The sequence below is a fragment of the Heptranchias perlo genome, chromosome 37 (genome assembly GCF_035084215.1).
Source record: "Heptranchias perlo isolate sHepPer1 chromosome 37, sHepPer1.hap1, whole genome shotgun sequence".
Lineage (NCBI taxonomy): Eukaryota > Metazoa > Chordata > Chondrichthyes > Hexanchiformes > Hexanchidae > Heptranchias > Heptranchias perlo.
The window spans coordinates 1,788,036-1,815,272 of NC_090361.1; the positions used below are offsets into that span (position 1 = coordinate 1,788,036).

Sequence of the window (27,237 nt, forward strand, 5' to 3'; positions counted from 1 at the left end):
AGTTTTGTTCCTACTATCTAGATAACCATTCCAAATTCTGATTGCACCAGAAATTTATCCTATTCACTTGTGTTGAAATAGTGCTCCATATCTTGCTAAGATAAGGAACTCCAGTTCTTCAGTATTTCTTTGTAATTTTCACCTTTGTTCGGTTGGTAGCACTTTCATTTCTGAGTTAGAAGGTTGTGAGTTCAAGCCTCAGTCCAGGGCTTGAGCCCATAGTCCAGGACACTTCGATGCAGTATTGAAGAAGTGCTACATTGCTGGAGGTGCTGTTCGCATAGTTGAGATGTTTATCACTATTCAAAAATGAGCTGCGACCTCTCTAGCTGACATTACTCCCTCAACTGTGAGCATCAAAAGCAGATTAACTGATCAATCATCTCAATAGCTGTTTTTGGGAGCTTCCTGCTGCATTTCTCCACATAGCAACACTTATAACATAAACATCCCAGAACCAATGGACAACAGTAAAGCTCTAGCCCTACAACATCCAGTTGACAATAGTGATGAACAATCAAGCAACTAACAGGAGGTGGCTCAATGAGATCCGCATCTTCAACTACGGCGGAGCCCAGCATGTGAGTAAGAGACAGAGCTGAAGTGTTTGCAAGTATCTTCATCCAAGTGTACCAAGTGGATGATCCCACTCAACTTCCTCCTGAGGTCCCCACCATCATAGATGCCATTGTCCAGCCAATTTGGTTCACTCCATGCGATATTAAGGATCAGCTGAATGCATCAGACACTGATGCTATGGACCATGGCTGCACGTGGCTGTGGTGTTTAATGCCAGAACTAGCTGCTCCAGCAGCCAAGCTATTCCAGTGCAGCTATGACATTAGCATCTATCCAACAATGTAGAAAATTGCCCAAGTATGTCCTATCCACAAAAAGCAGGGCAAATCTAACCTGGCCATTTACTGCCCTGTTAGCCGCCTCCCAATTGTCAGCAAAGTGATGGAAGGAGTCAACAGTGCAATCAAGTAACACATACTCACCAATAACCTTGCTGATGCCCAGTTTGGGCTTCATCAATACCACTCAGCTCCAGATCTTGTCACAGCCTTAATCCAGACATGGATACAAGAATTGAATGCCAGAGGACAGGCGAGAGTAACTACGCTTGACATCAGGGCAGTATTCGACTGATTATTGCACTGAACAGCTCTGGCAAAACTGAGGTTAATGTGCATCAAGGGAAATATCTTCCAGCGGCTGAATTTATATCTGACACAAATGGAGAGTGTTGTGGTTGTTGAAGGCCAATCATTGCAGCCCCAGGACCCCATCTTCACCTGCTTTATCAATAATGTTACCTCCACCATAAGGTCAAGAGTGGAGCTGTTCACTGACAATTCAACAGTTTTCAGCTCTATTGGCAACTCGTCCAATAATGAAGCAGCCCATGCCAGCCTACAGCAGGACCTGAACAACGTCCGGGCAAGTGGTGACAAGTGCCTGGTTGCATTCGGTGCCTGACCACATTGGTGCCAATCCAAGAGGACAATTCCTGAATCAAAAGAGTTTTGGAGAATCATGACTCGAGCATTGACAATTTCCTCACCTACTTCTTTTAATACCCTGGGGTGGAAACCATCAGGTCCTGGAGATTTTTCTATCTTTAGTCTCATTATTTGCTCCATTACCATTTCTTTACCTATATTAAATCTAGTAAGCTCCTCCCCCTGATTTATTTTTAGTTTTCTTCATATCACTGGTACTTTATCCTCATCCTCTACCGTGAAAACAAAATATTTAGCAAGTCTGCTATTTCGTGATTTACAGGACTGTTCCTACTGCCTCGAGATCGACTGCTCCCTCCAGTGTTATCGCCAATGTAACTACAGTATAACCACTTATAGCCGTTTATAAAAAAAAACCGGGTTTTAACAATCCCAATGGCAAGACCCGTTTTTTTCAATGAAAATCAGCCCTATTACACTTAAGCACTATCGACCTGGATACAACGATGGAATTCAAGCTGAGGTTCATTGAGAGATAACCTATTATGGTGCGAATCCCGCATGACTTACACATTTGTTGTCTGATAAGGCAGCAGGCATGAGGGGGTAACTGCAATGAGTAAACTGGCAGGAGGCAACTCCAGCCATTTATTTTTCTGGGTTGAATCCTCAGGACAAAAACCAGAGTGAATCTGAGGCTGATGATCAATACAAATAGAACCCTCACATCGAATTACACCCTTTACTTCTTAGCATTCGTCGTTTAACAATAAAATTGTTGGACTATAACTTGGTGTTGTAAGATTGTTTACGTTTAACACGTACGCAGACAGACATGTAAGTTTTATATATATTCTGAATGTGTTTGTTTTCATTGTTTGTTTATTTTAATCGGAGTTTTATCATCTGTGCTGTGCTCCCTGAAAATATAAAGAGATTCATGAAGTTTCCTACATTCGCTTTGAGTAGCCTGACAATTGTATCAAATGTTAAAGTGAGATGGGGGGATTTTCACTTCTGGAATTCTCCACACTCAGTTCCCAAACAGCTTCCGGGGGGACTCAGGTCACTGGCATTAACGTTGAGCCCAGTGGTTTTATATTAAGCGCAGATTCCAACCTCACAACAGTGAACTCTCTGCTCAAGTCCCCAAACCCGGAATCATGGGCTTCAAGCTCACTTCACCCGATCGATATATTTACTTCTTCACTTTGACTGTCAGTATAACAAGTGGGTAAAATAATTATATATATATATATATATATATAGATAGTATTTACAGAGTAAATTCGTACAGTATTTGCATTGTGTACCGAAAGATATTTATATCTGAAGGTTTATCTTGCGGGGTTTTTTTGTAATTGGCTATTGAGTTTCCTGCCATTTTATTAGTTATTAATTAACATTAGAAAATAGAATAGTGGGCTTGTTTCTGATTTGTCCTTAAAGCGAAGAAAGAGGATTTATTTCACTTCAGGATTAAATCTTATCTTTAAATGCTGCTCCGATTCACGCCACCTATTTTGCCTTGTAATAAATGAGTCCCGTTAACTAATCATTCTCTCTGGTATTTATTGTGGTAAGATAAGTTCTACTGTATCTAATATATTATTCCCCAATAACCTAACCAGGGAGTGGCCAGGGAGTGAGAGCTAGGGGCAGGGACACCCACCTCCCATTCTGCTCACTTTATTCCCATCGAGAAATTGTAATGCTTCGCTCCGCTTTTCTCAATCAGTTGAAACTTTTACCGTAGGCAGTTATTGTTATATTGCAGAAGAGCGACAGCTTTGACGCTGTCGGGTTGGGACGTGCACCAACGGAGGGTGCCCCATTTGGGACTGAAGGTCACCCTCCAGTAAAAGCAAACTGTATGGAGGGAGGTTGCCGGCGATGTCATCCCGGTTCCTAATTCCTGATTGTAAATGAAGAAGTCATTTTCTGGTGTCAGGAGGATCACCTCATTTTTATGCACAAAATTGGCCCTTCAATATTTAGCACTCCAGCAGAAACCATTGGTAACGAAGGAGTAAGTGGGCGAACCCTTGGGTTTCAGTGACTGCGGGAGAGTCAGATGGAGCGTTGTTACAAAGGCTAAGGCCATAAATAACAGTCTAAAATGTGCAAGAGTTCAGTGCCTGAAATTTGCATGGGGATTCTCCAGCAGGAGGTTGGCAGAACACCCAGAGATGGCCATTCACAACATTTCTCTCTGGTTTCCGGTGGAAGCTTGGAAGAACCCCGTGGAAATTCAGGGCCCAGAACTTTAAAGTTACGAGAAAAGTTTCAGGGAGGATGAAGTAGGAGATGGATGTATGAACTATTTTTCATTGTTCACATATAATTTGGCTGTAATTCCTCTTTCGTTTTATTATAAATGAATTAATTACACTTATTTCAGAAAAATTACGGAGAATCCAAAAAGTAGCATATATATTTTGATTAAAAATATTTAATATCTGTAAACGAGAGAAAGGGCAATAACAGTGAAATATTAAGCTTTGAGAAAGCTTTATATTTTAATGGATGATGTCACTCCCAACATTACAATGTAACTTCCAGCAGAGGGAGAGTACGAGGAAATAAACTGCACACAATATATTCTGCTTTAAAAAGAGACTTGTTTTATTTGAAACTGTACTGTTACCCCAGGGAGTTACTCTGAACATGTCCTTCATTGAATGGATTTCATATTCCTGTATTTATTGTGATTTGTTTTGTTGGCAGCAAACGTGACTGGATCTGAGGTTTGGATCGACACACACCCCTCAGCTGTGGAATTTGGCGACTCTTTGGAGGTGAACTGCAGTACAACATGTGCAGACTCTAAGCCATTAATAATGGTGGAGTATAAGTCAGGGATACATCCTAAAAGAAATATAGGTGGTAAATGGATGGCTGACTTTTTCCAAAGTGTTGAGTCGTGGGATATCTCCGTGCCGTGCTCTGTGATATGTCAAGCAGAGGGCAGTGCACTGAATGAGAACAAAAAGGTGGTCACTGTATACAGTAAGTGAAAAATCTTACTCTATTCAGAGAATTGTTAGTTATAGAGACTACTGGCGACACTGCAGAATGTCTGTTTTAAAGCAGCCAGCTGTGTATTGGTGGGATAATAGAGTCATAGAGTCATAGAAGTTTACAACATGGAAACAGGCCCTTCGGCCCAACATGTCCATGTCGCCCAGTTTATACCACTAAGCTAGTCCCAATTGCCTGCACTTGGCCCATATCCCTCTATACCCATCTTACCCATGTAACTATCCAAATGCGTTTTAAAAGACAAAATTGTACCCGCCTCTACTACTGCCTCTGGCAGCTCGTTCCAGACACTCACCACCCTTTGAGTGAAAAAATTGCCCCTCTGGACCTTTTTGTATCTCTCCCCTCTCACCTTAAATCTATGTCCCCTCGTTATAGACTCCCCTACCTTTGGGGAAAGATTTTGACTATCTACCTTATCTATGCCCCTCATTATTTTATAGACTTCTATAAGATCACCCCGAAACCTCCTACTCTCCAGGGAAAAAAGTCTCAGTCTATCCAACCTCTCCCTATAAGTCAAACCATCAAGTCCTAGTAGCATCCTAGTAAATCTTTTCTGCACTCTTTCTAGTTTAATAATATCCTTTCTATAATAGGGTGACCAGAACTGTACACAGTATTCCAGGTGTGGCCTTACTAATGTCTTGTACAACTTCAACAAGACATCCCAACTCCTGTATTCAATGTTCTGACCAATGAAACCAAGCATGCTGAATGCCTTCTTCACCACCCTATCCACCTGTGACTCCACTTTCAAGGAGCTATGAACCTGTACTCCTAGATCTCTTTGTTCTATAACTCTCCCCAACGCCCTACCATTAACGGAGTAGGTCCTGGCCCGATTCGATCTACCAAAATGCATCACCTCACATTTATCTAAATTAAACTCCATCTGCCATTCATCGGCCCACTGGCCCAATTTATCAAGATCCCGTTGCAATCCTAGATAACCTTCTTCACTGTCCACAATGCCACCAATCTTGGTGTCATCTGCAAACTTACTAACCATGCCTCTTAAATTCTCATCCAAATCATTAATATAAATAACAAACAACAGCGGACCCAGCACCGATCCCTGAGGCACACCGCTGGTCACAGGCCTCCAGTTTGAAAAACAACCTTCTACAACCACCCTCTGTCTTCTGTCGTCAAGCCAATTTTGTATCCAATTGGCTACCTCACCTTGGATCCCGTGAGATTTAACCTTATGTAACAACCTGCCATGCGGTACCTTGACAAACGCTTTGCTAAAGTCCATGTAGACCACGTCTACTGCACAGCCCTCATCTATCTTCTTGGTTACCCCTTCGAAAAACTCAATCAAATTCGTAAGACATGATTTTCCTCTCACAAAACCATGCTGACTGTTCCTAATCAGTCCCTGCCTCTCCAAATGCCTGCAGATCCTGTCTCTCAGAATACCCTCTAACAACTTACCCACTACAGATGTCAGGCTCACCGGTCTGTCGTTCCCAGGCTTTTCCCTGCCGCCCTTCTTAAACAAAGGCACAACATTTGCTACCCTCCAATCTTCAGGCACCTCACCTGTAGCGGTGGATGATTCAAAAATCTTTGCTAGGGGACCCGCAATTTCCTCCTTAACCTCCCATAACGTCCTGGGATACATTTCATCAGGTCCCGGAGATTTATCTACCTTGATGCGCGTTAAGACGTCCAGCACCTCCCTCTCTGTAATATGTACACTCCTCAAGACATCACTATTTATTTCCCCAAGTTCCCTAACATCCATGCCTTTCTCAACCGTAAATACCGATGTGAAATATTCATTCAGGATCTCACCCATCTCTTGTGGTTCTGCACATAGATGACCTTGTTGATCCTTAAGAGGCCCTACTCTCTCCCGAGTTACTCTTTTGCCCTTTATGTATTTGTAGAAGCTCTTTGGATTCTCCTTTGCCTTATCTGCCAAAGCAATCTCATGTCCCCTTTTTGCCCTCCTGATTTCTCTCTTAACTCTACTCCGGCTATCTCTATACTCTTCAAGGGATCCACTTGATCCCAGCTGTCTATGAATGTCATATGCCTCCTTCTTCTTTCTGACTCGGGCCTCAATCTCCCGAGTCATCCAAGGTTCCCTACTTCTACCAGCCTTGCCCTTCACTTTATAAGGAATGTGCTTACCCTGAACCCTGGTTAACACACTTTTGAAAGCCTCCCACTTACTAGACGTCCCTTTGCCTGCCAACAGACTCTCCCAATCAACTTCTGAAAGTTCCTGTCTAATACCATCAAAATTGGCCTTTCCCCAATTTAGAATTTTAACTTTTGGGCCAGACCTATCATTCTCCATTGCTATCTTAAAACTAATGGAATTATGATCACTGGTCCCAAAGTGATCCCTCACTAACACTTCTGTCACCTGCCTTTCCTTATTTCCCAAGAGGAGGTCAAGTTTTGCCCCCTCTCTAGTCGGGCCATCCACATACTGAATGAGAAATTCCTCCTGAATACACTCAACAAATTTCTCTCCATCCAAGCCCCTAATGCTATGGCTGTCCCAGTCAATGTTGGGAAAGTTAAAGTCCCCTACTATTACCACCCTATTTTTCTTGCAGCTGTCTGTAATCTCCTTACATATTTGCTCCTCAATTTCCCGTTGACTATTTGGGGGTCTGTAGTACAATCCTATCAATGTTATCTCTCCCTTCTTATTTTTCAGTTCTACCCATATAGACTCAGTGGGCGAACCCTCGGATATATCCCCTCTCACTACTGCCGTGATGTTCTCCCGAATCAAGAACGCAACTCCCCCTCCTCTCTTACCTCCAGCTCTATCCTATAGCATCTGTACCCTGGAACATTGAGCTGCCAGTCCTGCCCCTCCCTTAGCCATGTTTCAGTAATAGCTATAACATCCCAGTCCCATGTACCCATCCATGCCCTGAGTTCATCTGCCTTGCCCATCAGACTTCTTGCATTGAAATAAATGCAATTTAATCTAGACTTCCCTTGGTCTTTGCCCTGCTTTCTCAGACCATCTGTCCGGTCATGTTCTGTACACTCTCCCTTACTGCCTTTTGTTTCTGTCACCACTTTACTTCCCACTGACTTCCTGCATCGGTTCCCATCCCCCTGCCACATTAGTTTAAACCCTCCCCAACAGCACTAGCTAACACTCCCCCGAGGACTTTGGTTCCAGTCCTGCCCAGATGCAGACCGTCCAATTTGTACTGGTCCCACCTCCCCTAGAACCGGTTCCAATGGCCCAGGAATTTGAATCCCTCCCTCTTGCACCATTTCTCAAGCCACGTATTCATCCTAGCTATCCTGTCATTCCTACTCTGACCAGCCCGTGGCACTGGTAGCAATCCTGAGATTACTACCTTTGAGGTCCTACTTTTTAGTTTAACTCCTAACTCCCTAAATTCAGCTTGTAGGTCCTCATCCTGTTTTTTACCTATATCGTTGGTACCTATATGCACCACGACAACTGGCTGTTCACCCTCCCCCTCCAGAATGTCCTGCAGCCGCTCCGAGACATCCCTGACCCTTGCACCAGGGAGGCAACATACCATCCTGGAGTCTCGGTTGCGTCCGCAGAAACGCCTGTCTATTCCCCTTACAATCGAGTCCCCTATCACTATAGCTCTGCCACTCTTTTTCCTGCCCTCCTGTGCAGCAGAGCCAGCCACGGTGCCATGAACCTGGCTGCTGCCACCTTCCCCTGGTGAGCCATCTCCCCCAACAGCATCCAAAACGGTATACCTGTTTGAGAGGGGGATGGCCACAGGGGACCCCTGCACTACCTGCCTGCACCTCTTACTCTGCCTGGTGGTCACCCATTCACTTCCTGCCTGTACTCCCTTTACCTGCCGTGTGACCAACTCGCTAAACGTGCTATCCACGAGTTTCTCTGCATTGCGGATGCTCCACAGTGAATCCACCCGCAGCTCCAGCTCCGAGATACGGTCGGTCAGTAGCTGCAGGTGGACACACTTCCTGCAAACATGGTCAGCAGGGACACTGGTAGTGTCCATGACTTCCCACATCTTGCAGGAGGGGCATATCACGGGTGCGAGGTCTGCTGCCATGACTTGCCTTAGCTTAGTTACCCCTTTCAAATTACGTTGAAATTAGAAAATGTTAACTATACTAGGGACCTAGGTTCACCAAAAAAAAACACTACCTGCTATTAAACCTGCAGACCTTCCCTTTCTTATTACTTTACTTACAGTAAAATGGTAGAAATACTCACCTGAACCTACTCACCAATCAGCTCCGGTCTCACCAATCACCAACCCGCTTCACCTGTGACGTCACTCTTTGATTTTTATCGGAACGCGGTGGTTCCACTCCCGCTCTCGCTGTGCGCTGTTTTTAACCTCGCTCCGCTCTCACTGTTTCCCGCCGCTCCGGTGAACTCCCGCTCTCGCTGTGCGCTGTTTTTATCCTCGCTCCGCTCTCACTGTTTCCCGCCGCTCCGGTGAACTCCCGCTCTCGCTGTGCGCTGTTTTTAACCTCGCTCCGCTCTCACTGTTTCCAGCCGCTCCGGTGAACTCCTGCTCTCTCTGTGCGCTGTTTTTATCCTCGCTCCGCTCTCACTGTTTCCCGCCGCTCCGGTGAACTCCCGCTCTCTCTGTGCGCTGTTTTTAACCTCGCTCCGCTCTCACTGTTTCCAGCCGCTCCGGTGAACTCCCGCTCTCTCTGTGCGCTGTTTTTATCCTCGCTCCGCTCTCACTGTTTCCCGCCGCTCCGGTGAACTCCCGCTCTCTCTGTGCGCTGTTTTTAACCTCGCTCCGCTCTCACTGTTTCCAGCCGCTCCGGTGAACTCCCGCTCTCTCTGTGCGCTGTTTTTATCCTCGCTCCGCTCTCACTGTTTCCCGCCGCTCCGGTGAACTCCCGCTCTCTCTGTGCGCTGTTTTTATCCTCGCTCCACTCTCACTGTTTCCCGCCGCTCCGGTGAACTCCCGCTCTCTCTGTGCGCTGTTTTTAACCTCGCTCCGCTCTCGCTGTTTCCCGCCGCTCCGGTGAACTCCCGCTCTTGCTGTGCACTGTTTTTATCCTCGCTCCGCTCTCACTGTTTCCAGCCGCTCCGGTGAACTCCCGCTCTTGCTGTGCACTGTTTTTATCCTCGCTCCGCTCTCACTGTTTCCAGCCGCTCCGGTGAACTCCCGCTCTCGCTGTGCGCTGTTTTTAACCTCGCTCCGCTCTCACTGTTTCCCGCCACTCCGGACTGTGGTACCAAAGTCCTGATCGCAGCAAAGTCCTGATCGCAGCAAAGTCCTGATCACAGCTAACCTAATGGAGAGGCTTAGAATGGAGGCAAGGAAATTCTCCAGGAGGAAGAAGCAAATCAGAAGGGAAGTAAACCAGTTCTAAGGAGGAGAATCGGGGCATGAACTGGTGTTGGTAGATCAATGCACCGCACCACTTGGCTGGGCTTAGAATGATGAGTTCAAGCATGCTTCTTACCTTAGTCTATTTCAACATTGCAACTATTGACATTAGAAGCTTAGAGAAAATGTTGCATTGCAGGAAATGTAGGTCCGCTAGTGCATTGAATCACAGTGTAGGACATTCTGGCAATATTGGCCAGCTTTTCATAATTATAAGGTAAATTTGAAGGGTAAGCCTCTCAGACACCTCCCAGCAGACAGGTTTGGAGTGCCACAAGCCTAGGAGCAGGTCTGTCAAGACATGATGTGTGACACAGGGCAGGGATCAAGCTTGTCCTTCTTCAGCTGCTGAATAGGATTCTGTTATAAGCATATTTACATTTGGTTTTATTGTGTGCAGTTATGATTTCTATCCACAAAAGGGATCTGAGTGAGCCTGAAATGATGGAGGAATTTCATTGATTGATCAATGGCTTTTAAGCTGGTTCTTTGGGTTACTATAGCACGCTTATTTGATGCTTTGAAGACCTGAAGAGTAATTAGAAGTGAACAGGCTGGATTTCATTCTCAGGAGGAATGTGTCGGGCAGGTTTTGGCTTTATACAAGATTATGGAACATTGTAAGGCCTGGGGAAACTCGTTTACATCGCTTTCAACAATTTCTTAAGGCTTTTGATCTAGTGTTTCATTCGGCCCTCTTAAAGAAGATGAAAACTATGGATGCACACAAGCAAATCTTAATAATTTATCTGGCATATGTACTCCAGCTCCAAGATCTGTGTATGGGCAGGTGAGAGACTCGCTGATCTAATCTTGCTGTTACAATTTATGGGTTCTGCACTAGATACTCTCTCAGGGTCAGGGTCACCAGTCACTCCTGTAAGCAGATCTTGCATCCACTATGATCTAGAGTGTCCCTTTCCTTTCCAATATCTAGTTAAATGATGGCATGATCTGGAACCATAACATAGACACCTTGTGTGTGCTGTATACAATGACATTGCACACGCTGCCACATGTTCTCCCATCTTTATGGACTGAAAAGCATTCTAGTGAAATGAAGCTGAATGTGAACAAACTGGATTATTTTACATGGAATATGTGAATGAACAGAATACAGCTTTCACAGCGAGATTTACTCCTCCTAGCATCAGAATATTAAAATATGCAATTCTACCACTACTATACGCCAGACTCACTTTCAGGCTAGCTGTCCCTAAGCTAAATGGGCCAAACTCCTCTGTTACTGGCTGTGTTCGAATCTAGGCCTGGAGCACCTTAGTCTACCTGACTGACGAGAGAGAGAGAGAGAGAGAGAGGGAGAAACTAAAGCAATTCTCTGATCCATCTCTGAATTGTTTGTCAAGAATTGGCCCATTGTGCTGCCAATCAAAGTTACTACTTTGCATGAAATGCTTCCCCCATGATGCGGGAGCTAGCAGCACCTGCATTTCTTCTTCAGCCAAGCCTCCTGCAAGGCACACTGAATGAAAACCATTCTATTATAATGGCGAGAAATACCTAGGACCAAATCACATCAAACTTCATTGTCTCAAAGCTAATGCAAAAGTAAACAATCTGATGTCTGGTATTCCCACCCAGGAACTATCCTAATCAGCATTCTAAATGGACTGTGTATCTCTGGGAGGGCATTTCCTTAGTTGGTAGACTGCCCTGGACACACTACTCACTATGTAGAACCATTGGGTGCTCCCAGGTGGAGTTTTGGCTCTGAAAAGCTTGAGAGGATCTCAAAGTACTGATTGGAAAATACAAATAGTATTGTCCCAATTATTGACTTATATCTGTACCTAGAGGTCCTGCTGGATGTCAACTTCAGTCTAGACAAAGTCATTTAGGACTGCACTGACAAGGAGTGTAGGGCACTTTGGACTTTCCTGTCTCTTTTCAGTCATTGCAAAGTCCTAATACAAGTTAAGCTTGTGCTGTAGAAGATGTGTTCACACCATTCTCTTTAATGGTTTAAGACTTTTAAGCAAGCAGTGCAAGGGCTTCCTCCAGTCATGTTCAAGATCCAAGGCCAAACTGTGTAGTGTATTTCTGGAAAACAGTGGAAGTGCTTGTAGGGAGAGAGGGCTCTACCCATCACCAACCTATCGTAGGTACCTTAGAGGGGGAGTAACCTCATTGCACACCAATCTTTTTGCCAAAGCTCTTTACACGAGGGTCTGGCTTAAGACATTTGTAGTAAGTAAGTCAGGTACATGCTGTTGGACTTGTGTGTCTAGGACATCAAGATGGCTGGTATGCCACAAGCTGCCCTACATAAGTCCTTTTACATTACTGGAGGTAAATATCAATTGTACAGCCAAATCAAAGCTTTAAGACTCTGGATGGCAGCTCCTGGAAGGAGTTATCTGGAGTCAGGGTATGGGAACACATGAATACATATCCAAGGTTCAGTGCCCAGCACAACTGAGTTGCACAGAGCCAAACAGATTGTGCTGAAATTCTACTCCTACAACTAATGGAACCATTGTTCAATGTGGTATGATGTATGATGTAGACCCATGCCAAAGTTAGGAAGATGGGGCAATGCACTCACACATTTTATGGTGAGTTGTGCTCCTCACTTGCTGTCTGCCTAGCGAGGCCTAAAGCCGTATATGTGAGTCATCTAAGGACCAGCTGGTAACTGTCCTCCTTGGGGGGGAAGTTAGTACGGTTGAAGTAGTTCTGAGACGACAGGTCTTGTGATGGAAGTTTGGAACCAGGTCGATGCTCTGTGGCAGTAAAATGATAGTTAGATCAGCCAGCTCCACACTACTCCACACACTGTTCATGTTTGACCAGCCAGGCTGGCTCACTAATGAAACCTGGAGAGGTAGACTTGTCACTGGTGGCAAGCATTTTTCCCACTCCACTCCAGATAACCCTGCAAGTCAATTCCCTAACAGATAGAGTGACCCTGGTTGGACAAGGAATGGGAAGCTTATCAGTTCTCTGTGCTGGTAGGCTGTGTGGTGTTAGCTGATTACATTCCAGCAATACCCCTGTGTACACTTCAGGGTCCCAAAGCCTTGACTCTGCCAACCTGTGCCTCGGCTCTCTGACTTAGTTAAGCGTATGTCTGTCTAAAGGGAGAGAGTGTGCCTCTTATCAGGCAAACAGAAACTCTACCATGAGCATTTGTCACTAGCTAGGCTTGGAGACTTTTTAACTTATTGATGGGTTTCCTTGTGTGTAACATACCTGATTGACTTGAAAAAAAAAGTGCGAAAAATAACTGAAAATAGGTGCAATCTAACATTGTCGAGTTGTTTTTGAGTTTGTGGGCTGAGGTTAAAGGCAGTAACATATTTTGGAAACCCCAGTGTGAGAACTATTGGTCTTTTCAAATTAAATTCACCACCTACTTAGTATTCTGTTAGATGACGACAGACTGTGAATTTGCTGTTAATTTTCAGTTAGGCCCTTTTTTAAATGTTTAAACAACACAATATTTAAGCTGCAGTTTGCAAGTTGCATCAATTCAATTCAGAAATTGGAACAAATCTAGCGTGGTTGGTTCATTTTAACTCGAGTTGTGTCCAGTTGGGGATCAGAGTCTATGTATGTACCGATTGTTTCACTAATACACTTTACAAATAAAATCTTGCCTCAAGTCATATCTTCACATAGTTATTGTTATCAATTAATGATTTAATTGTTTCTGATCTTGGTACAATGCAGAATGAAGAGAAATCAATGTACTGATCCCTAATGGGGGAGATTGAACCTCAAGGTGTATTTGTGATTGGGGTAAACCCTTGTTGTTGTACACATACACCACTCATGTACCTGAGTGAATATGTGAGGGGATGGGACAGGTAGTACTCAGGCACATTATTTCAGTGAATTCTGATAACTGTGATTCTCCTTTAACAGATCGAGAGTTAAAGATTACTTCACCCCCTGAAGTGCTGAAGGTTAACAAAACCTATAGTCTGGAGTGTATTGGTCCGAGGGTCTATCCAAAGAATAAACTCATACTCACATGGCTGAGAGGGAGTGAGATTGTTCAGAGAGTTTCCACAGGAGAAAAAGGTTTCCCGGATGAAGATAAAAGATTGAGGAATGTTTTCAATTTCACTGCAAGTGCGTCAGATGATGGACAGGAGTACACCTGCTTGGCAGAAGTGGACTTGGGCTCTAACACTACAAAACCAATAACAAACTCCTCTGTGACTCTACAAACTTACTGTAAGTTCCACTCAGGCTCTATTTTTTCTCTCTCCAAGAATAATCAGTTAAATACCCATATTTTTAGAAAGTAATGAATGAAAAACAAGATAATGGTGCTGTGCTAATATGCTCCTGATTTATTTTTGTGCCCTGGGAAGGTGTCAGGCAAAGCCCAGTGCTTCTCTACAGGGAGGGAAATCTGAGGGACAGTCACCTTGGCTTCTCTTGTCCTAGTGGTCAGCAGAAGTAGAAGTCAAGGAGCAGGTTAGGTCTTCTCTAAGATGCAGTTGGTCCATAGCCTGATTGAAAAAAATAACTTGAAAAAGAATGTTTTAGCTGCAGGTGGGAGAGAGGGGATGAAAATGAGGGACAAAACGTCTATATCTGAATATTGATGTGGAATGGTATCATAGAGGCATACCTACATTTAGGATACCTACATTTACGCATACCTACATTTCCCCAGATAGTGAAGTCCCAGTCTTCAGGAGACCAGGAGCTTCTCAGAGGCGTGGGGGGAGGGGAAATTAGTGAGTGAATGAGCTTGAATCACGTCTAGTGCAAGAATTGCATTGTTAGGTATCCATGTTGCCCGCCTGCTATCACAACTAGGTATTGGTTCTGGTATAGAATAACCTGAAGAGTAGGAAGAATTAATTAAAAAATAAAGTATGTGACCTCCTGATTATGGCTCCAGTTGCCTCACAGCGGGCAGGTATGACAGATTCCTGGGAGATGAGTATAGCTCTAGTATATTGGGCATCTACCAGTACTGGTCAATTTTCCGCTCTGTCCATTAGTAACTGAAACACAGCATAGCAAATCAAAATAAAGTGAGGTTTTCTTGTGTGTTGCAGCTTTTACGGATCCTCCTAGAATCCTTAATAAAGACCCGATAGAAGTGAAGCAAGAGGTCACGTTAATATGTGAGGTCCCAAACGTCGATCCTGCTGAGAAGATGAGAATAAGGTGGTCTCAGGATGGTGAAGAACTGAAGACAATTGCATTAAGGTCAAATTCCAATACTGTCCGGGCAACAACACGATGGACACCACAAGAGTCTGGTCTGATGGAAGTTGTCTGTACAGCAGATTTTGAGGAGTATCCATCAATTCCACCAAGAAACGATAGCTTTTTCATTATGGTGTACGGTAAGGATTCTGGATGTTTTGGGCATTATGATCAGGCAGCATTCTGATAGTTAAAATTGTAGCATGTCAGATTTACATTACTTTAAAAATGTGATCAGAGATGGCCTCGTCAATAACTGAGACTATGGGAGTAAAGAGGCCATGGAAGCTGGAAAGGTCAAGGGGGCAGCCATAAATATGGGTAGGGAAGATTATATGGAGGAAGAGATTAGGGGAGGACAGTGAATTCAGAGGAGAGCGGGCAATGGGAGCTGAGATGGTTTAAGTCTCTGGGTTGCTTTTAGTGGTTACCATTCCACTGGGCCCTGAATCTGTGTCCCCATTGAGCAGGCTGGTCTAATTGTATCTATTCTCTCCCCTATTGCTACCAGAATGGCTAACGGGTCCTACGCTGTTTCATGGGTGGACGTCTGTTGCCGATTTCAATGAAGCTGCCACATGCTCCATTGATGTCTGCAAAAAAGAAAAAGTGCAGCATGCCTACACCTCCATGACCTCCTCCTCGTGAAGTGTTTCAGACTGGGAATGCTCCCTTCAGTGGCTTGCCTCTTTCAGCCATTGAGCACCAATTTCTCCGGCAACAAATTGAGTCAATTAGGTGAAGGCTAGCAGTTGAGCATAGGACAGCTGAAGTAAGAGATGTGATGGTATCACTCTGTTAAAGTGGAGGAAGGGGTTTTAAGGTCTGACATGCAAGCAATTGTTAAGGAGATGGGTACCTATAATGTAAGATCCTAAATCAGTGCTCCTGTTAACAAGAGTGCATTTTGAAGGGTTAGTTGTGCAGCTTTTAATTTTAGAGGGTGAAGAGTGTGCTGGTTTCCAGGCTGCCCAAGGAAGAAATCATAGAATCATAGGTTACAGCACGGAAGGAGGCCATTCGGCCCATCGAATCCACGACTGCTGTATGCACGAGCAATCCAGCTAGTCTCACTCCCCCGCCCTATCCCCGTAGCCATGTACATTTTTTCGTTTCAAGTACTTATCCAGTTCTCTTTGGAAGGCCATGATTTTTTTTATTCATTCATGGGATGTGGGTGTCACTGGCAAGGCCAGCATTTATTGCCCAATCCTAATTGCCCTAGAGAAGGTGGTGGTGAGCCGCCGCCTTGAACCGCTGCAGTCCTTGTGAAGGTATCTGCCTCCACCACCCCCTGAGGCAGTGCGTTCCCGATCCCAACCATTCGCTATGTAAAAAGTTTTCCCTCATGTCACCTTTGGTTCTTTTGCCAATCACCTTAAATCTGTGCCCTCTGGTTCTTGACCCTTCCGCCAATGGGAACAGTTTCTCTCTATCTGCTCTGTCTAGACCTTCATGATTTTGAATACCTCGATCAAATCTCCTCGCAACCGTCTCTGTTCCAAGGAGAACAATCCCAGCTTCTCCAGTCTATCCATGTAATTTAAGTCCCTCATCCCTGGAATCATTCTCGTAAATCTCCTCTGCACCCTGTCTAAGGCCTTCACATTCTTCCTAAAGTGCAGTGCCCAGAATGGACACAATACTCCAGTTGTGGCCAAACCAGTGTTTTATAAAGGTTCATCATGACTTCCATACTTTTGTACTCTATGCCTCTATAAAGCCCAGGACCCTGTATGCTTTTTTAACCACTTTCTCAACCTGCCCTGCCACCTTCATTGATTTGTGCACATATACCCACAGATCTCTCTGTTCCTGTACCCCTTTTAGAATTGAGCCCTCTAGTTTATATTGCCTCTCCTCATTTTTCCTGCCGAAATGCATCACCTTACATTTTTCTGCGTTAAACTTCATCTGCCACGTGTCCGCCCATGCCACCAGCCTGTCTATATCCTCTTGAAGTCTATCACTATCCTCCTCACTGTTTACTACCCTTCCAAGTTTTGTGTCATCTGCAAATTTTGAAATTGTGCCCTGTACTCTCAAGTCCAAGTCATTAATATATATCAAGGAAAGTGGTCCCCAGTGGACCCCTGGGGAGCACCACTGCACACCTCCCTCCAATCCAAAAAACGACCGTTCACCACTACTGTTTCCTGTCATTTAGCCAGTTCTGTATCCATGTTGCTATTGCCCCCTTTATTCCATGGGCTGCAATCTTGATAGCAAGCCTACCGTGTGGCACTTTATCAAATGCTTTTTGAAAATCCATATATACCGCATTGCCCTCATCTACCCTCTCTGTTACCTCATCAAAAAATTCTCAAGTTGGTTAAACGCGATTTGCCTTTAACAAATCCGTGTTGGCTTTCCTTAATCGATCCACACTCGGCCAAGTGATTGTTAATTCTGTCCCGGATTATTGTTTCCAAAAGTTTCCCTTATATACTATAATATACTTGCGTATATTACCTTGCCTGCCCTATTCAGGTCATTGAACTTCTTGTGGCACTGGTCTGCAGTCCTAGGGGTGAGAGAGTTGGCACTCAGTGCCAGTGCCACATCCCACTATAAGAGAAATATCATTTTGAAGTTTCCTGCCACAGACACCCAGCAGTTTATCTTTCCTCGCCTCTATTTCATTGAGAAAGGTTTGCAGGCCCACGTAATTGAAGTTGTGGTCACTTTTTTATGCCATGCCATTCTCCTTTCTTTAGCTATCTCTACCAGCTGCTCCTGTGGTAGACATTCTCGAAAAGTGGCTCAATAAACTAATGAGCCGTCCAGTACAGCAAACTGGGTGAGCCAAACGCTTTCCTCGTTTTCCTGCTGCTCCCACAGCCTGCTGCAGCAATCTTCAGCCAGGAATGGCATTTTTACGGCTGCACTCTAATTTCCAAACACCCCAGCACATTGCTCCCATTTTCCATGGAGGGTGCAACTCATGTCTCCAATGATCTGGAGAGCTCATGGGTCAGTTCATTTTGCAAATCCATTGGAAAAGTGATCGGCATAAATCCTATGGAAAATGAGAGCAATGTTCAGGGGTGGCTTTAGCAGAAGTGCATTTCACTGACACCCAGGTGCTGAGAGAGAGTATGATAGGTAAAGTGGTGAGTGAAGCTGTATGACTGGTAGAGGATGTATATTGGCACCAGAACGGTGACTTACCTTGTCCGCCCTTGTAAGATCATTGAACTTTTTCCCGCACTGTGTGGCAGTTCTTGGGTGGTTCAGATTGCTCTGACTGCCTCTTGCACCTCCCTCCAAGCAGCCTGCACCACTGTCCTGTGGAGCCTTCTGCTCTGTGCCCATCAGATGGTCTCTTCAGGCCCTCACCCCTGCCAACAGCACCTCATGGACATATTAGAAAATCTGGGAACCTTTCCAGCTGCCAATACCCCAGAGGCTGCTGCTCCTTCTGCTGTCTTGCTGAGAAGTGATGTTGCCCTTTAGATGGCTGCAGCCTATTTAGCTGCACGAGAACTGTATTTCCCTCCTCCTCCCTTCACATTGGTTCACATTGGCAAGTGTTAAGACCACTTCACCACTAACCCACCAAGGGAGGAAAATCCAGGCCTCAGCATTCCGTGACCATAAGGGGGTGTTATTGACACTCAGTATTCCACAACCATGATCAGACTCCTCCTATGAACTACTGATTTTTTCCCTGTACTCTCTGTCTACTTCTCTGTACATCTCTCTGTATACACACATGGGAAGAGCACACAAACAGTATGGAAACAGCTAAATATTAAGATGTTTAGATCTGAGGTGTATGTTCAGAAAAATTACTTACAAAATTCATCCTGAGCACAGGAACTCAATTCTGAGTTTGTGGATAAGTTCCATAATTTAATTTTAGTGAACTTTGTTTGAAAGTCCATAATTCAAGCCATTTTTTCTTCTCGTTCCCAAGGCAAGAGTGGACAACAAACCTTCAGAGGCTCACTCTACCAGCATTCACTATAAAGTGTTTGAGAGTGGTCTGACAGGACTCTCCCGTTTTACTCAAGACTGATAGGACAGGACAAAAATTTGCTATTTACATGAAGGGAAAACAGAACACTTCAAAGTTAAATGTGCTGCAGCTTTTTGGATCCCCTCAACCTTAAAACTGCTACTGGCCTGTGTCGGTGAGGAGTGCTTTTAGAGGTTGGGCCCTTTCTGATTGTAGAGTCAACAGCTGAGATCAGTGCGATGGAGACTGACAATAGAATCTCTGGAGGGGAGTGCACATTGCTTTCAGCACTCACCTCACTGCCCAGGGGCCCATTGTTGGTAATCGGGAACTGTTTCTGGACATTGTTCTCATTTCATATGTTGCTTGGGTCATGGGCGGGCACTTTGGAAATTTGATATCCAGAATAATTTTGCTTGCCTCTGCACCCTCTAATGGGCAGTAAGATCCTTCCTATGACTTCATACAAAGCAGTAATACACTCTCCATTCATTTGCACTCTTCCTTCCCTAAAGCGATCCAATACTTTGGATTCTTGCCTCTACCCTCTAAAGGGTACTAATATCGTTCATTTGATCCAATCACCAGACCTGCACATAATAGTCTAGGTGGAGTCTGACCAAAGACTTATACAGCAACAATATCACATCTATTAATTTATACTCCATCCTTCTGCTATTGCAAACTTAAAAACCTTACTTGCCTTTATTATTACATTACTGCTCTGGATAGAAATGGTATTGCATTTTCAATATCTGTTCACATAACAAAATCACTTACCAGACATCCATGTAAGTTTGTTCTCTACTTACCCGTATGCAGTAGAGTCGCTGAATGCATTGGTATAGCAGAGGCATGGGTCAAAGTTATAAGGCAGATAGTGATGTACAATGTGAGCGAGCACATTTGAAGGATGAATTTTTATGATAATTAGTTATCAGTAAATAAATTATTCAATACATGTTATGAAATAAAAACAAAATGTAGAATTTGGTGTAAATGATTGGACACAAAACAAATCATCATCCACCTGATACAATTCAGTGATGTGGATGGTGAGAAATAAGCACTGAGCATAGTTGCCTTTGCCTTGTTATTATAGTCACGCTGAGGGGCTGCAGGACAAGCTTTGGGAATGTTTCTAACAACGTTTTTCTATTATTTTTATAGTTTTCTCTGCCCCTGAAATCCAAGTACCGACCACCCTCGAAGGAAAGGCGGTTAATATTACCTGCAGTGTGTTTAATGTCTCAGGGGAACTTCAACTCAGACTGAAGAACAGAAACAACGTATTAGTGAGTAAATCAAGCAGCACGGAGCTTACTATCTACCATACTGTGGATGCACAAGCAAAGCTGGATGGACAGCAGTACACCTGCGAGGCTGTACTTAAACTTCAAGCTCAGTCAAAGACAAGCCCTATTGTTAAACAACAGAATGCCACCCTCCATGTCCAATGTAAGTAGCATCACTATGGTTACAAAAGGTTAGTGAGGGTGTTTATTTCAAATGGAGACCAATGAATAACCAACTCTCTTCTACCAACTCTCCTCTTACTCTTAAACAAACTGAATTGGTCTCCTCACACTTGGCCTGCTTTCCAGTGGCTCTTTCCGTCACTGAGGACAATCAGATGCAGAAGCTACTGGACGGGGCAGTGTGGGGACACCGTCCATTAGTGCCTCAGTGTGCTGTGCCACAGAGTGCAATCATGTGAGACCGTGCCCTCAGTCCCCCACATCGCAAGGACCATGTCCTGACCAGACCATTGAGAGAGATGCTAAGTGAAGACCAGACATTTCCACATGGATAAGAGGGAAAATTGGAAGCTGAGCCACCCTGGGCTGCTGTACTGTAAGGGATTAATACACATCATAAGGAGACCTATTTAATGGGAGGATGGGGAATGCCAGGAAAGTATTTTCAGTGGAGATGATTGTACATAGAGCAAAGGTGAAGGATGAGTAGCTAATGAGTAGCTCATGAGTACTGCAGAAAGAGTGATGTATTTGTCCAACACTCGTGGGGAAGTACTCTGGGAAGTAATGATCCTATTTCGCCTGATACGATAATGTGATGGTAAAATAGAGAAACATTGAAACAGAGAAAGTCTCAAGACTGGAAAACACTGGAGGTCCATCTAGCCCATCATCCAGTTGTAACCGATGATGTATTTCTCTTCAAGATACTATCTAATTTGACTTTTGAATAGATCTAAGATGCACCGGCAGGAGGGTGTCATTGCAGGTGGGTAAAGTGGGTTAAGGGCTTGGTCGATGGGAGTGCAGAAGAAAAGTGGAGAAGCACTGGAGACTTAAGCTCACCACGCTGCAGCACGGAACTCACAGCCGGGAGGCAGGGAGCGGCGAGAGGTTTGTGGGACTGACCATCCCTAAGTTCAGCCTGGAATGCAGTGCTTTGTTTGGGGGAAACACACACTGAGTAAGGAACCTGTGGCTTAGGGGAGTCCTCGGTCTCAAGTGCTCAAACCTCATGAGAGTTGGGGATATAAAATATCTAAGGGGGTGCACAATTTCTTTTGTGTGGGGATCTGGAGGCAACTTTGGGGGAATGGGTTCAGGGCATGGGAGTTTAAAAAAGCTGCTTTCTGAATGCAGTGAGAGAATTTTTAATATCGACCTTTACTGTGCATTGCCACCCAGTGGATCTGTAATGGAGCTGCTTGCTTACACACAGCTGACTTCAAAGACAGAAATAGAGTTCCACTGCTGGGTTTGGCACTAACTTTACATGGCAGGTCTTTCCATGTTGTAAATGCCAATCGTAGTGCCACCTATAGCGTGACTGGTACTGCAGGTAACTGTTGACGGTTCCTATGGGTTTTCCCATTGCCAGAGCCTGACAGGAGTTTACAATGTAATTTGCAAAGGATTGTTGCGACTCACATAGTGATTTTAATATATAATAAATATATTGATATGTCGTTTGTAGTGTTCATTGGATTGTTTGTTTAAAAAAACAACTATCTGTTTTATTTAAACAGGTTTGTTAAAATAGCATAGAAAATTCATGCACATTGCATTAACGGATTAATTACTAATATTGCACTGTAAGATTTCAACAATAGGTCCATCTAACTAGAGAGCTGGAAACCTCATTTTAGAGGCCTGTAAATTAACCCTTTCACTCCAGAGTGGCGCTGGGTCAGCTCTTCAGAAACCCACTATAGAGTGAATAAGAAATCACAGAGAATAAAAGGGAATCCAAAAGTCTTCTACAGGCTTGTAAACAGTAAACGGGAAGTAAGAGGAGGGGTGGGGCCGATTAGGGCCCATAAAGGAGATCTGCTCATGGAGGCAGAGGGCATGGCTGAGGTACTAAATGATTACTTTGCATCTGTCTTTACCAAGGAAAAAGATGCTGCCAGAGTCTCAGTAAAGGAAGATATAGTTGAGATACTGGATGGGCTAAAAATTGATAAAGAAGAGGTACTAGGAAGACTGGCTGTACTTAAAGTAGATAAGTCACCCGGTCCGGATGGGATGCATCCTAGGTTGCTGAAGGAAGTAAGGGTGGAAATTGCGAGGTACTGGCCATAATCTTCCAAACATCCTTAGATACGGGGGTGATGCCAGAGGACTGGAGAATTGCAAATGTTACACCCTTGTTCAAAAACAGGTGTAAGGATAAACCCAGCAACTACAGGCCAGTCAGTTTATCCTCAGTGGTGGGGAAACTTTTAGAAATGATAATCCGGGACAGAATTAACAGTCACTTGGACGAGTGTGGATTGATTAGGGAAAGCCAGCACGGATTTGTTAAAGGCAAATCGCATTTAACTAATGTGATAGAGTTTTTTGATGCGGTAACAGAGAGGATAGATGAGGGCAATGCAGTTGATGTGATGTATATGGACTTTCAAAAGACATTTGATCAAGTACCGCACGGTAGGCTTATCAGGATTGCGGCCCATGGAATAAAGGGAGCAGTAGCATCATGGATGCAGAATTGGCTAAGGGACAGGAAACAGAGTAGTGGTGAACTACTATTGTGGTTTTTCGGACTGGAGGGAGGTGTTCCCCAGGGGTCAGTGCTGGGACCCCTGCTTTTCTTGATATATATTAATGACTTGGACTTAGGTGTACAGGGCACAATATTAATTTGCAGACGACACAAAACTTGGAAGGGTAGTAAACAGTGAGGAGGCTAGTGATAGACTTCAAGAGGATAAAGACAGGCTGGTGACATGGGCGGACACGTGGCAGATGAAATTTAACACAGAAAAATGTGAAGTAATACATTTCAGTAGGAAGAATGAGGAGAGGCAATATAAACTAGAGGGCACAACTCTAAGAGGGGTACAGGAACAGAGAGATCTGGGGGTATATGTGCACAAATCGTTAAAGGTGGCAGGGCAGGTTGAGAAAGCTGTTAAGAAAACATTGGGGATCCTGGGCTTTATAAATAGAGGCATAGAGTACAAAAGCAAGGAAGTCATGATGAACCTTTATAAAACACTGATACGACCACAACTGGAATATTGTGTCCAGTTCTGGGCACTGCACTTCAGGAAGGATGTGAAGGCCTTCGAGAGGGTGCAGAAGAGATTCACTGGAATTATTCTTTAGTTACGTGGATAGACTGGAGAAGCTGGGATTGTTCTCCTTGGAACAGAGACTGTTGCGAGGAGATTTGATAGAGGTATTCAAAATCATGAAGGGTCTAGACAGAGTAGATAGAGAAAAATTGTTCCCATTGGCGGAAGGGCGAAGAACCAGAGGACGGTGGTGGAGGCAGATTCAATAATGGCCTTCAAAAGGGAATTGGATAAGTACATGAAAGGAAAGAATTTGCAGGACTATGGGGAAAGGGCGGGAAAATGGGACTAGCTGGATTGCTTTTGTATAGAGCTGGCGCGGACTCGATGGGCCGAATGGCCTCCTTCCGTGCTGTAACCTTTCTATGATTCCTTGATTCTATATAGAGATTTGTCAAAAGCAGCATTCAGAAATTTGCTTTATATTTGCTGCAGAGTGCAGGGAGATTTACTCTGCATCTGTCCTGTGCTATATTTGACCTGGGAGTGCTTGATGGTGACACTGTGTTTTAAAATAGAAGCATGTTTTATTCTGAGCACTGACATCTGGAGAGCACCAGAAAGAAAGATTTGAAGAATACTTGACTTTTGTGTTCAAATTCATGTTTCAATTTTTTATTCTAATAAATTTTATAGATCCTCCAACAGAAGCACAGGTCCGTAAAACAGCTGACGACTGGATCGAAGGGAAGTCACAGACCTTATCATGTAATGCAGCAGGGAACCCAGCTCCCCAAGTGTCCTGGATCAAAGATGGACAAATATACTTCAGAGAGAAACTCCACATCCCATCAGTCCAACTGAGGGATGGTGGTCAGTACGTGTGTAGGGTCACCAATGAGTATGGATCCAAAAACTCCTCTCTGAATGCAGTCATTATGTGTGAGTAACCATTCCAGGAAGTTTACTTTTTGAACAAATTCCTTTATTCTGAGGGGTGTGAACAGTGTGCCTGTGTGATATCCTTAAGAAATCAGATCCAGTGAGTGACTGTTGTGTTCAGTTTATATTTACACAAAGACACTGCATTTCATCCAGGCTACATAAAATGCCAGGCGACTGGGAGCAAATTCCGGGGAGTAACATTCTCTGAGCTTCAATCCAACTGTTGGGAAGACAGTTGTTCTGAACTGACTGTTGGAAGATGGATGAGAGTGCAATATGTGGCTAAGTTTGGGCATCCAGCTAATCAAAGCTCTGCTGTGGTTCTGTGTTTCAGTGGTCCCGTGGGTGTGCCTGCCTATTTTCATTGTTTTTTTCTCTTTCCAGATAAACCACAAAACACAAGCATATCAGTAAACAACAAAACCGTGTCGGGGTCTCCAATACACGTCAGTAAAGGAGATGAGGTTACTATAACCTGCAACTCCAATGGAAACCCCCCGGCTACATTACAGTGGGAAGCCCCCAGTAAGGGCAGCAACGATGAGACTGGCCCTCCTGGAGTCCTCCGTATTTCTCATGCAACGTCAGAACATCATGGAATTTATAAATGTAGAGCTACCAATAAATACGGAACTGACGAGAAGGAAGTGGACATCAGGGTCAAAGGTCAGTTTGTAATCTTGGTCACAACTCATTTAAAAGAATAATTAACCCTTTGAGGACTGAAGTAACATTTCTATTTCAAAATAAATGCTGAGTATTATGTTGGTTTGGTTAATTCTGTGATTTATTTATTTTGTCCCCATGTTTTGTTCTCTGCTCCCTTCTTTAAGACTCCTTTTCCATTCCACACTTGCTGGCGATGGGACAGGCAGACAATCTCCTGCCTGCCCTCTAACAATGCTGCTTTGTAGCTAGTCTTTGGGACATTTGTCCGAGTGGCCCAGAGTGACACTCCCTTCCAATTGTTTCTCTTTGTGTGGGGAAGCACCTTACTGCTGCTCTGTGTTTGCCCAGACTGCCCGGGCAATAACTCCGCAGGAGGGAGTTGCAGCTGTGAATCCACACGCTGCCAGTCCATGGCGCAGGGCGTTGGCAGGTCAGTGAGCTGCATCACACAGCTGGGCTTCAATTCCAATAGTGAGAGGGGCAACTTCAGTGAAAAACTAAAACCGAAGATGCTGCAAACCCAGCAGGTCAGTCAGAATCTGTGGTGAGGACGGATGGTACATGTTTTGGGCTGAGAAATGAAAGGTGAACAAGGAGTTTGATAGAATTAGAAGCAAAGTGGAGGGACAAACAAACTGAGAGGAAGTATTGGTGAAATGACCTGGAACCTGCTTAAAAGAAAAGTAGGAAATTGTTAGGTGAGGGATGACCTTTATATCGGAGAATGGAAAGAAGCTTTAAATGAATTAAAGGTATTGGAATGATAGAGTGTGTGAGTGGGTAAAATGGGAATAGTTGAAAACATGGAACACCTGCAGATCAGGGCTGAGATTGAAACAGAAAATGCTGGCAAAATACATGTGCCAACTCCGAAAAGAGAAAAAGGAGGCTAATACCTGAGGCACATACCCACCTCCCTCAGCGTATGTTCTAACAGAGGGTCTCCACCTCTGATATAAACCCTCCTCCCCTCCATCCGGACATTGACAGATCCACCCCATGCCGGTAAACGAGATGGAAGCTGTCACTAAAGTCCATGTTCCATAGAGAGAAGTTGATCTGCGTCACCTTCCTTGCGGTGGTTTAAATGGGAAAAGGCAGCGACCTGGGAACAGGCTGCCTGTCCTCCATGATAATCAGGAATGGGCCGTAGTGTGGGAAGAATGAAAGCAGGTGAAGAATACAATTTGACAAGCGGGAAATGGCTGAATATAGCACACTAGAGATTCCATTGGTTATAACACATGGATTTTGGAAATGATCAGGAATTTTGTAATAAATATATTGCAGTGGGAATGTCAATAATTTGTGTAACTTTTTTTCTGAATGTTTTCATAGGTGAAACATGGACATTGTATCTGGTGATCGCAGGAATCATATTAACATTGATCATATCGGCAATAGCAGCCTTTGTCTGGTACAGCAAATCCAGTGCCCATAAAAAAGGAATATATAAAGTACACAATGCAAAACCCAACAACAATCCACAGATCCCCTATGGATTGGAACCCTATGAGGAAACTCTCCCTTTAAGGAAACTCATTCCATAACCTGGTGGAATAGCGACAATTACAAACAGGTTCAACCAGTAAACATGATATTACATGTCAAAAGCAAAATACTGCGGATGCTGGGAATCTGAAATAAAAACAGAAAATGGTGGAATTACTCAACAAGTGACGCAGCGTCAGTGGAGAAAGAAACAGAGTTAACGTTTCAGGTCGAAGACCTTTCGTCAGACGTCTGACGAAAGGTAATTGACCTGAAACATTAACTCTGTTTCTTTCTCCACCGATGCTGCCTGACTTGCTGAGTATTTTCAGCATTTTCTGTTTTTATATTATATATGATATTACATGTGCTGATTTGGGAGAGAAATCCCAATGATCCTGTTATCCTGTTGTTAACATTGTTATTAAGGGAAGCCGCTGATTACAGTGTTAAAGACTACTCACAACAAGCAACATACTAACTGTAAGGACAGCTCATTGCTGAGGATAGTCTGTATTTTTGGGCGGTTTTGGAATCACTGTGTTTAAAAGTTTATTTTGATTTCCACAAACACTGGATAGTGACCTGAACTCTGGTATCTAGAAAGGT

The 27,237-nt window shown here is 44.1% G+C and overlaps 1 protein-coding gene across 3 annotated transcripts; it reads left to right on the forward strand.

The window, feature by feature from the left end:
* The first annotated feature begins 1,991 nt into the window (after window positions 1-1,991).
* Window positions 1,992-26,840, forward strand: LOC137304361 (intercellular adhesion molecule 1-like). Of its 3 annotated transcripts, none has more exons than XM_067972921.1 (8): window positions 1,992-2,303; window positions 4,194-4,475; window positions 13,757-14,071; window positions 14,911-15,204; window positions 20,196-20,483; window positions 24,220-24,465; window positions 24,853-25,134; window positions 26,476-26,840. In XM_067972921.1, the coding sequence occupies exons 2-8, from the start codon at window positions 4,307-4,309 to the stop codon at window positions 26,685-26,687; spliced, it is 1,806 nt and encodes a 601-aa protein (XP_067829022.1). In that variant the 5' UTR covers window positions 1,992-2,303; window positions 4,194-4,306; the 3' UTR covers window positions 26,688-26,840. The 3 variants fall into 3 exon arrangements, with proteins under 3 accessions (XP_067829022.1, XP_067829021.1, XP_067829024.1); XM_067972920.1 differs by lacking the exon at window positions 1,992-2,303 and adding an exon at window positions 2,571-2,696; XM_067972923.1 differs by lacking the exons at window positions 1,992-2,303; window positions 4,194-4,475 and adding an exon at window positions 10,573-10,658.
* Window positions 26,841-27,237: the final 397 nt, after the last annotated feature.

Coding starts and splice junctions, on each gene's coding strand:
- LOC137304361 (XM_067972920.1), top strand. CDS start 2,630: ATGGGCTTCAAGCTCACTTCACCCGATCGATATATTTACTTCTTCACT. Junction 24,466..24,852: donor TCTGAATGCAGTCATTATGT/GTGAGTAACCAT, acceptor TTCTCTTTCCAG/ATAAACCACAAAACACAAGC. Junction 25,135..26,475: donor AGTGGACATCAGGGTCAAAG/GTCAGTTTGTAA, acceptor ATGTTTTCATAG/GTGAAACATGGACATTGTAT.